The 12,028-nt window shown below is 41.1% G+C and overlaps 1 protein-coding gene across 4 annotated transcripts in view; it reads right to left on the reverse strand.

Annotated features, from left to right (window-relative positions):
- SH3TC2 (SH3 domain and tetratricopeptide repeats 2) overlaps positions 1-12,028 on the reverse strand; it is a 134,486-nt gene that overhangs the window by 14,999 nt on the left and 107,459 nt on the right. For all 4 annotated transcript variants that reach the window (XM_073651320.1, XM_073651321.1, XM_073651322.1 and 1 more), the window contains exon 14: positions 7,244-7,394. In XM_073651320.1, the coding sequence (XP_073507421.1) occupies positions 7,244-7,394 (151 nt within the window). The remainder of the gene's footprint in view (positions 1-7,243; positions 7,395-12,028) is intronic.

Consider the following 12,028-nt stretch of genomic DNA (forward strand, 5'->3'; position numbering starts at 1 on the left):
AGTATAAATAGTAGTGATGAGCGAGCACTAAAATGCTCGGGTGCTCGAAGCTCAGGTCGAGCACATAGGAATACTCGGGTGCTCGACCCGAGCAACGACCCCAATGTAAGTCTATGGGAAACTCGAGCATTTTTCTGGCAGTCCCCCCGGCGGTCTGCAGAAGGTCAAAAATTGCCCAAATCGATGGGAACAGTGCTCAATTAAACATCAGGCAGGCAGAATATATAGGCAGACAGGCAGGCAGGGTATATAGAAGGGTGCATGAAAAACATAGCAGGGCACTTGGAACACATTAGTGCCCTCCGATTTTCATGCACCCTTCTCTTTAAAAAAGCCGGCAATTCAGCAGCGGCATACACTGGTACCCGACAATTTAGAACAGAAAGAATAGAGCATCACACATAGATTAGATAGATAGAAACATGTCAGTCACATATATAATAAGTACAGTGACAGTGTTGGTTACTGTACTTGTCATTTAGTGTTAAAATAAAGGATTTATTTAAAAAAAAATTGGCGTGGGGTTCCCCGTAATTTTAGTCTCTAGCGGAGGTTAAGCAGACGGCTGGGGCAGATGTTTGAAGCCTGGGAAGGGGGTAATACCTACAGAGCTTCCCAGGCTACTAATATCAGCCCCCAGCTGAATACCTAGCCTTTACTAGCTATTAAAATGGGGGACCCCCAAAAAAATGACATGGGGTCCCCCCTATTTTAATAGCTAGCAAAGGCTAGGCAGACAGCTGGGGGCTGATATTAATAGCCCAGGAAGGGTGCCATGAATATTGGCCCCCTCCCAGGCTAGAAACATCAGCCGTCAGCCGCCCCAGAAATGGCGCATCCATAGGATGTGCCAATTTTGGCACTTAGCCTCGCTCTTCCCACTGCCCTGTAGCGGTGGCAGTGGGGTAATAGGGTTGGGGTTAATGTCAGCTTATAATGCCAGCTGACATCAAGCCCAGGTTAGTAATGGAGAGGCGTCTATAAGACACCCCCATTACTAACCCCATAGTCAAAGTTAAAAAAAACACAAACACCCAGAATAAAGTCCTTTTGATTGACATAAAGACACATTCCTTTAATGTTCTAAATTAATCTCTACTTACCATCACGCCCGTTCCAGCTGAAGCCAATGATCTCCTGCAATAAATATAAAATAATAAACCAACCTCATCCTTACCTTTCCATGGTTCACAGGACAGCTTCAGCTCTGCTACATTGACATGACAGGCTGGAGCGCAGCAGAACGCTGCCATCCTGATTGCCATGCCGCAGACACTGAGAAGCTCCTCAGTGAAGCTCCTCAGTGTCTGGCTGTGATGGCATCCAGATGAGCCGAGTTCATGTCCAATGAACTCAGCTCACCTCATGCACGTCATTGACAGCGTGGGAGAATTCTCCTGCGCTCACAGCTTGAGCAGGAGAATTCTCCCACGCTGGGATGGCATTGAGATGACAGGCTGGATCGCAGCAGAGCGTTGCCAACCAGCTGCCATCTGCGCTCTGCAGTGTCTCAGAAGCGCTACCTGCAGTGTCTCTGAAGTGCTGGATCACAGCAGAGCGCTACCATCCAGCTTGTCATCCTTCAAAGACACTGCAGAGCGCAAGCATGCCTGCGCTCTGCAGTGTCTCTGAAGGATGACAAGCTGGTTGGCAGCACTCTGCTGTGATCCAGCTATTAATATCAGCCCCCAGCTGTCTGCCTAGCCTTTGCTAGCTATTAAAATAAGGGGGACCCCACGTCATTTTTTTAAAAATAAATCCTTTATTTTAACAATAAATGACAAGTACAGTAACCAACACTGTCACTGTACTTATTATATATGTGACTGACATAGTAACATAGTAACATAGTTTGTAAAGCCGAATAAAGACTTGCGTCCATCAAGTTCGACCTGTTAGTTCTGTAATTGCTAAAGTTGATCCAGAGGAGGGCAAAAACCCCAAATGATTTGGCCAATCTTCACCTGAGGAAAAATTCCCTCCCGACTCTGAAACCAGCAGTCAGAATAAATCCCTGTATCAACCTACTATTTTATTTTATTTTTAAGTATACGCTGAAATCTGCCTGGTATCTAGAAATGCATCCAGTCCCCGCTTGAACTGGTGTAGTGAATCCGACATTACCGTCTCCTCACTCAGTGAATTCCATATTCTCACTGCTCTTATAGTAAAGAACCCCTTCCTATGCTGGTGCTGAAACCTTTTCTCTTCCAATCTTAGTGAGTGCCCTCTTGTTACCGTAATATCCCTCCTTTTGAACAAATCCCGGGCAAGATCTCTATACTGTCCCCTAACATATTTGTACACATTTATTATGTCCCCCCTCAACCTTCTCTTTTCCAGGCTGAATAGTCCTAGTTTTGCCAACCTCTCTGGGTATTGCAGACATGTTTCTATCTATCTAATCTATGTGTGATGCTCTATTCTTTCTGTTCTAAATTTTCGGGTACCGATGATGAATTGCCGGCTGGCTTTTTAAAAGAGACGGGTGCATGAAAACACTATTATTTTTATTTAATAAATCCTTTATTTTAACACTAAATGACAAGTACAGTAACCAACACTGTCACTGTACTTATTATATATGTGACTGACATGTTTCTATCTATCTAATCTATGTGTGATGCTCTATTCTTTCTGTTCTAAATTGTTGGGTACCGGTGTATGCCGCTGATGAATTGCCGGCTTTTCATGTTTCACTATGAGCACTGTTCCCATTGATTTGGACAATCACTGTAATGCCACAACCACCATGGCTGCGGCATTACAGTGAGTGGCAGACAATCCCAGCATGATTGGTGCTCTAAATAGAGCCAAACATGCAGGACGGGGACCCGAGCTCCCGCCTGAGCATCTCGAAAGTACTCGGTGAGCTCCGAGCATCTCGAGTACTGAGATGCTCGGGCGAGTACCGAGCAGTGGCGAGCATGCTCGCTCATCACTAATAAATAGTATTACGAGTATAAGCTACACAAAAAAAATTGTGCTGATTCTTTAATAGAAAAAGTCACCAGACATATTTAGGGAAACGTAACATTCCCTCTTCCATCAATATGTTGTAAAATTGGTATTTGTGTAAAAATGTTATGTCTCTTTACCCTTTTTGGCACTTTCCTAAAAGGTAGATAACGCTTAGCATACTGCCAGATGACAAATTTACTATATATGTATGCCAGAAAACTGGCAGAAATTGCAGCTGAGATCTACATTGACTCTTAAGTGAAGTATATTTCATTTTCTGGTGTACGGACAATCCAAAAGATGTGTTCCCCCCTGAATAAATTTGTTGCATCTTACTTCAGCAGGCTGTTGGTTTCAGACTGGGGTACAATAAATTCCTTCCATAATTTATAAGTACGGTGTATTCATGAGGAGACTGCTCTTCTCACCTTGTCTTAACATTCTGCGCAGTAATTGATATCTGGCTACTGGTATATACACTGGATATGTGCCCTACAATTTTTCAGATTGCTTCTATTAGCCAAACTATATTTTTGTGCCAATTTGGCTACTAGGAGAGTGGATTTGTCCCCTTGTATTGTTTGTATTGCACAGATGAGCATAGCAAGATGACAAATCTGCTTTAATTTTTCTGAACTGAAAGCTTTGAGCATTCCTTGTCAGCTTCACATCTGCATAGAATTTATTTTGGTGACCTGCATTTAGGTATGTAACTTTTCCAAAGGCAATGAAATAAAGAAAACTATAAGGCACCCATGATGCTGAGCAGCAGAGCACATTGCATTGTGGAAATAAAAGGAATTTGTTAGGGTTGTCAGGAAAATGTTGTCTGTTTCCAATAGAAACCAGCAGAAATACAAAGCAGTTCTGGACTCAGAATACAGGATGATTTTAACTAATGCAATATATTTACAAAATAACTCAACAATCCAGGTAACTATATCTGCATATAAATAAAAAGTAATATGCATGCACATGCAAAGGGAATTTCCACAAAATATTTACCCATAAAAATTCTAATAGTGCTAGATAATTGACAAGTCCCCAATTAAATATACCTATGTGGGTGTTCTTAGGAGTCACATGCCAAGAAGCATGCCACAATGCCAAGTGAGCATTGGGCATTTCTTAAAGGGAATCTGTCAGTAGGATCAACCCTCTTAAGCCATCTATACGGGTATATAGGTCATAGGAAGCTGAATAAAATGAAACCTTGATATCTGCGATCTGATGTCTTATTCCATAAAAATCCACATTTTTCTTATATGTAAATGAGCTGTTCAGGACTATGGGCTGGACACAGATCTGCATAAGAATCAGCCTCCAGAGCTAATGTGGCACCCCAGGTCTGGTTGCCACAGTGGCAGCAATGTCATGTCTGAGAGAAGGTGGGAGGTTCCCTGGTTGGGGACAATTAGCATGCAGCACCTCCTGCCTCAGTCCAGGGAGGGGAGAAATCTGCCCTTTATAAACTGGATCTGGGGTGGGGTTAGAGAGACAAGTTCCAGACAAGGTTCCAGTGAAGTTGCAGATAGGGACAGGTCAGCAGCAGGCTGAGGAGTCCCTGTAGGCAGAGGAGGAACACGAGGTCAGGAGGGGAGCTAGCAGAGCTCGTCCTGGCTAGAGACCTACAAAGCCGGACACTGGAGTCCGAGGCTGTGAGGGTTATAAGCCCAGCAGCAGAAAACCACCACACAGGGGACTTCAAGTCCTCTGGCCCAAGGAAGCCCGGAGGCTCAGCCACACGAGAGGGACCACCACTGCCCCGGAGGGGTGAGAAGTACGGAAGGCCCGAGTCGCCAGTCATACGGGTGAGAACAACACAGTACACTCAGAGACGTGTGCTACCACCACACTACAGCGGGATAGCCAAGAAAAAGTGAAGTCAGCACGGTAGGCCTACAAACTTCCCCTGACCAGCGGGATTTCCCAGTTGCTCTCAGACTGACCAGGCCTCCATTGTTAACCTGTACTCTGGATGGGTCCCATAATAGCGCCAACAGTAAAGACCCTAAATTGCATGACAGACTCCCTGTGGTTACTACTGCACCCGTGCACCATCACCCCCAACATCCGCATTCGCTGCCCTGAGGCTATACTCCTCCCGTGGGGAGTTATACTACCCTCTGCTGCACCCACAACACCAGCCACAGCGGTCTGCCCTGCAGCGGCGGTTCACTCTGACCGCAATCCACGGGTGGCGTAGTCGGACATTCAGCATATAGACTGCCATTTGGTTTGACCGCCCTGGGCACGGGCCGGGTCGCCTCCACGCAAGGACTACAACCCCCAGCATCCACAAAAGGTCCTTTTCCGTGTATCCCCACACACACACGGCCCAGGGGGCGCGTCACTTATTCTAAAAGAAAGGGGGCGTTACCAGTGTGACACATGTAATGACTGACAGTCTGCTCATCTTATCAACAAGTCTCACATTAGTAACTCCCCCCTTCACTTAAAATAAGCTCTGGAGGCAGATTCTCAGGGAGATCTATGTCTGGCCCATAGAGCTTAAGGTGTAACCATCGTTTTAATTTTTATTTCATAAATCAATCAGTACCCATAAAAATAGGCAACTTTGTAATATATCTTATCAGACAAATCTTCTTTCGACGTCAGAACTGATCGTTTTCAAAATTCTCAATTTACAGGTAAAATGTTTATTCAGTGAAGTAAGACTTTCCCATTACTGAGATAGGAGATGGCAGTTACTGTTGATGAGATTCTCTATATAGAGGAAGGGAAGTAGAAGGGAGGAGCAATAGATAGAACTACTCCCCCTCCTCCCCCATACACAGCCTCTGTCATCTCCAATCTCAGTAATGTAAGACTGAGAATTTTAAAAATGAATGATCAGTCCAGGAGGAGAAGGAAACAGATTTCTCTGATAAGATATATTACAAAGTTACTTATTTTCATGTGTACTATTGATTTATGAAATAAAAATTAAAACAATAGTTATGCTTTAACAGATCACTTACATATTAAGTATAACGTGGATTTCTTGGAAATAACACATCGGATCTCAGATACCAAGGTGTCATGTATTCAATTTTCTATGGCCTGCAACGGGGGTTGATCCTTTTGATACTTTAAATGGAATCTGTCACCACATTTGACCTATCTAAACTATTAATATGGGCATACAGGTTATAGACAGCTGAGGAGAGTGATATCTGTATGCCTCATATCAGATGCCTTGTTAATGATAATTCATCTGTTATCACTGTAATATAAATGACCTCTTCCAGGCTATAAGGAGGACGCTGCCTGGAAGATAAATCTGCCTCCAGAGCTTATTTTACTTGAAGGGGGAGTTACCAGTGTAATGTGTAATGGTTACCAGTGTTACCAGTGTGACGTGTGATGGCCGCTTTCTGCTCTCTTGATCTCACTGCAGAGCTGTGTGTGATTATACCTGACACATCTGAGGGTCCTGTCAGCTCCAGCCACCAGCTCACAGGCAGACAGGGTTGCAATATTGTTGCAATACAGCAGATCTCAGAGAGAAGCAAAAAATGTGTTTACAAGAAGACAAGGTTAATTTCTCCTTTTCTGTGTTAGTTACTTGTCTCACACTGGTAACTCCCACTTCACGTAAAATAAGCTCTGGTGACAGAGTTATCTTCCAGACAACATCCTCCCCATAGCCTGGAAGAGGTCATTTGCATAAAGTGATAAAAGATGATTTATCAACAACAAGGCATCTGAACTGAGGCATACAGGTATCACTCTCCTCAGCAGTCTATAACTTGTATGCCCATATTAATATTAATAGTTTAGATAGGTCAAATGTGGTGATAGATTCCCTTTAACAGGGACATGTCCTGGGATCTCTGCACTGAATGCTTCCCAACACCTCCCCTCTGCTCTGTAGTGATCGCTTTAGTGTCCTCCTGTTATACTAGAGATGTCATGCAATAGCTGCGCAAAGAGAGACTCTTTGGACTCTGCTGTGTCACCCATTGTATTGGGTTCTGGTCACAATTGGCTTCAATTTACAATAGACCCATGATGACTATGCTAGTTCTGTTTTCAGACAGATTCTGCAAATCTTGATGGATCCCTTTAAAGCGGTGTTATAAAGGGAGATGTCAAAATTCCATTAGGATTAAAGTCTTTCAAATCTCCCTATTAGCTCTGCAGACCGCTTGCAATCAAAAATGCAGAAATCCAGATAGACTGGCAACAACACCATTATGAACTGAACCTTAGCAAACACATTTTATAATAGTATAACATATATAATTACATTTCAATTTCCATTTATGTTATTACTTACATGCAGGTAAATCTCTACAAGTTCATATTCTTGCAGCAGATAATATACTTTTCCAGCTTGAATCCACCTCTCCGCAGATTTCTCATGTTGCCCCAGATCAATAGAAATCCTTAGACTTTGCTTTGTATAGTCCAGAGCTTTTCTTAGAGATCTACAAATGAATACACTAATCTTAACACATCAATGAGAAAGCACAGAGGTGGAAATTGAAGCTATTCTGTCTCACCATTAATATCTGTAACATCAGCTGTTTATTTTCCTTATTTTATAGTGAAGGTTTTATTTGTATTACAAGATAATTGTGAAACTAGTAGAATTTCAGCAATTATATTATTTCAGTGTACCTTTGCACTGTCCATTTTTTATTTTGCTTTTCTTTAAGTTTGCATGCTAGGTCCCATAGTGGTCAAATTGAATGACAACCCGTTGACTCTATATTGCTGCACTACTACTGTAGTACACAACAAAAAATTAGCACAACAGTTTAGAGACAAGTATGTAACTGGGATTATTTAAACAAAATAATTAAGGCCATATATTGAGTATATTGAGAATATTGAAAGGGGATTCTCAAGTTGTCTCTTGAGAAGTTCAAAGCAATGCAGGCTCCTTAGGTTCCTAACTTCCAGTTTCTGGCAAGGCAGACACTCCTCCTTGAGTAATTGTTCTGGTGAATAGTAGAACTGTATTATTAGGAGAACTCAGCACCAGCTCTGCTATAATACATTCAGCCCTCAGTGGGTTGTTCTGAGTCTACACTGTTATGTTCATGCACAGAGATAACAGGCATTTAAACAAGCGCACAGCTTCAGAAAGCAAGATCAGAAAGCCAGGCTGGTGATTTATAACTGCATCTTTTCAGAAGGTGAGATGGAGGTGAGGAGCTAACTGCTATATACAAATCATTGAGATAGAGAGGACTGACTGGGATGTTAAGAGTTAACTCCTCTCCTGAAATGTAACTACTATGCACTTTGGCCTGGGTCTGGAAGCCAAGCTTTATGTGAGCTGCCCAGTATAAACGATAAAGCTGTCATTGCAGTAGAATGACAAGAGATAGAAAAGGCTTGTCAATTGCAAACTTACTTATATTCATGTTGTCTACCTAATTAAAGCAATTTAAGAACTTTAGAATACCCCTTTAATGGTGGACATGCTATTGAAGCTGTTGTCTCATGATTAAAAATTACTCTTATCAGCAAAAAAACAACATATTTTAACTACAATCATTAAAATAGCTTCTTTGTTTTGAGTATTGCTGTTACAGGCTTCTTTTAGTATCCCTTGCCGTTCTTTTGATTCCTTCTCAGAGTTTCCATCTAACACATATAAAGCTGATGATTACATATGCTCAGTAGTTCACGTCACAGCCAAGATCTTTTTGTACTTGGGTTGCAAAGTGATTCCAGCTTACTTGTAGGACATTCAATAAAAACTAGTACACAAGACATATCTAACCAGCACATAAAAACAAAAGGGGTACCATTACAAGTATGTAACAGCAATAGCTGCATACAGGAGCATTTTTTTTAAAATAACTCCAGTTGAAAAATTCCTGCATTTTACCTTTCTATCACAGAAGTAAAAAATGTATTAACAAGACAACCCCTTACAGAGAAATGTCTCCAAGTTTATTCTGCGATATATGCTTCAGTTTGCTAATTAGTTTTAATATATGAAAATACAATAAATGATATGTTTACAATAAACCAGTGAGTATATGCGTTTATCAAATGGCTCCTTAGTATCTGATATGTACAGTCAGCGAGTTGTGGTGACCACGAAAAACCTACTGATATCATATAGCACTTTACTATCTGAAATTAATGGTATATTTACACTGCAAGGTTATTGTAAACGAGCGTTCAAGTGAGAGCTCGTTTCATGATAATCTTGCAGTGTAAACAGGTTGCCGATCACCCGATGAAAAAGCAAAACACTCATTCATCAGGTGAAATAATTTTTCAGTAGTCTTAAAAATCATCTCTCTCAGCAGCGCATCATCCTGTTTAAACAGAAGATCAATAACAGCCTATGCACACTGAACGATCTGTTACAATTTGTTCAGTGCGCACTATTTAGCACGATCTGACTGTTTTAAGAGGCTTTAAAACAACTGCCGATCGGTAAATTTTTCTTAAACAAAGGGTTTTTAGTGCCACCAGTACGTTCGTGAAAACAAACCAATTGGGCTTGTTCACACATTGTTCACCGTATTTTCGGTCCGAGTGCTGTCTGTGAAAAAAAACGGACTGCATTGAGACCAACGTTATTCAATGGGGCAGCACAGATGAGCAATTTTTTTCACTGATCGAATCTGCATGTGAAAAAAATCTCAGCATGCAGTAGTTTCTTCCGTAAGTCAGATAAGACTCACCCATTCAAGTCTATGGGTCCATAAAAAATCAGATGTCATACAGAGACACAGTATGGCATCGGATTTTTATGGATACATTGGAATTCTGTAATATAGGAAAATGTAAATGGTCTTATAAATTATTACTATTTGCTGCTGTAAAATGAATTGCACACAGATGACTAGTGAGAAAAAAATCCTCCCACTTTTCTGGATACAACTCTGAACGATTTTTTATACGCTCTTGTGAACCAACCCTTTGAATCAGCGAGGCATGATAATTAGGGAGTACCTACTGTTACATATGGCACTCTACTATCTAAACTTTACAGTTCGTAAGAGATGGATACCAGGGATCACCTACTGCCACCATATGTCACCTTAGTATCTAAAGCTTTCAATCAGTTGATAGGTGGTGACAAGGGAGTACCCCCAGTCACCATACGGCACACATGATGCTGTGACCTCTTGTGCACTTGCCCAGAATCCTCCCGGGCCTCATCAAAGCCATAAGTGCTGACCCAGCATGGGAGGCCTGTGGATTTTAGTGGCGGCGATCTGAAGGTGTGGCAAGGACGGGATGGGTGGCAGTTAGGGGCCGGAGAGATAAGGTGGGTAAGGATTTAAAAAAATATATATATTTTGATGGCTTTTTATGGTTCAGAAAACAGGCAACCAGCGTCTGCCATTCTACCGAATCCGTGCGGAATCGAATTACAGAATATCTGCATTTTGGAGATTATGGATTTTTGTGAAATTTGAGTAGAATTCAATTTCACTCGAATTTATTCGCTTATCTCTAGTGGTGACCCATGTGCACCTACCGTTACTGTATGTAAAAAATATAATAAATTCTCAAAAATGTTTGCATCTTCACTACAAATACACACCTTATTATCAAGGACTAATTTAAAGTACAGCAAAATGTTACATTATTTAGCATATATTTTCCTGCAACAGTACTTACAATGACCCAGAACAAAAAATAAAAAGTCCATCTAGACAGCACACACTTTCCCAGAGCTAATAAGTTATTATAAGCATAAGTAACCTCCAGGCTAGGAAATAGTATTTTTAAAACAAAACCTTTTTGCCATTTTTCAAATACAGCTGCAGAAAAGGGATGTTATAAATGAAAATAATTTGCTCTTTTTAACAGCCTCGGAGAGTGATCTTAATTATTCAAATTGAATTTTATAATCTAAATGTTATTCTTACAAATTCAAAAGAAACAATTATCCAGATTCTATTTTATTTTAATGACTCTTTTATAGCAGTGCGCTTTGAGCTGAAATGTGAGTTGTCATATCTATAACACCAGGTTTTGTAATATAATCTCTAATTCGCTATCTGGATAAATGAGGATGATTTGTCTTGGAAGCCAACCAAAGCACTTGGGGTAAAAGTAATAGGTTTCTCCTGAAAGTTCAATCTTTAATCAGGGTAAAGGAAATTTATTGAATAAAGTATTACCTTTTTTCAAAAGTAGGATTTCATAAATTTAAGAAGGATGTGGACACCTTGATGGCAATTAACTTTACTTCATTACATGTAGTTTAGATTAAAAATATTTTTAGAATTGGGTTTCATGAATTATTTTTTTTTACAGTCTCTTGTTAGGTGTACAATACTTTGTTTCCTGCCTGCAGACTGAGTCAACTGGAAATCCTTCAGCAAGCTGGTCCTGAGTGGGAGTTTGTAAGTCATTTATCTGTCATTAGCAAAATGGCAAAAATGGAAGCTGGTACATTTAGAGCTTCTCAATAAATTAGCAAAAAGCAGTTCAGAAAAAATACAGAAAAGAGTTACAATCTCACTGTCAACAGGAGCTCAGTGACAGATTCTTTAACTCATTCTGCTGCCTGCAACATGCAAGAAAACAGAAAGCTTATAAGTGCAAATTATTTTATGAAATTTATTAAATTATTTTTATCCTAAGATATATTTATTTAAAGGGAACCTGTCACAAGAAAATGCTATTAACCTGCAAATATGGGGTTAATCTGCAGGTTAATAGCGTTATTATGCTGACTGGAGCCTGCAAGTAGCTTAACGTTGCAGGGAGAAAATAAACTTTATTCTCCCCCGCCAGCGTTCAGTTTCAGTCACGGGGGAGGGTGTGCGGGTTCTGTCATCGCTCTGAGAATACAGGGCGGCAGCTGTAACCGCGCCCCTGGCATTAGAGCCGGCTTTCAGTCAGGACTAGGAGCGCTGTTACAGCCACTGCTCTGTATTCTCAAAGTGGTGACTAAACCAGCACACGTGCCGCTCCCATGACTGAAACAGGAATGCTGCTGAGGAGAATAAAGTTAATTTTCTCCCAGCAGCATTAGGCTAAGTGCAGGCGCCGGGCAGCATAATAACGCTGTTAACCTGCAGATTAACCCCATATCTGCAGGTTAATAGCGTTTTTTTTGTGACAGGTTCCC

The sequence above is a fragment of the Phyllobates terribilis genome, unplaced genomic scaffold (genome assembly GCF_046119375.1).
Source record: "Phyllobates terribilis strain yellow unplaced genomic scaffold, ASM4611937v1 Scaffold_11__3_contigs__length_659146591, whole genome shotgun sequence".
Lineage (NCBI taxonomy): Eukaryota > Metazoa > Chordata > Amphibia > Anura > Dendrobatidae > Phyllobates > Phyllobates terribilis.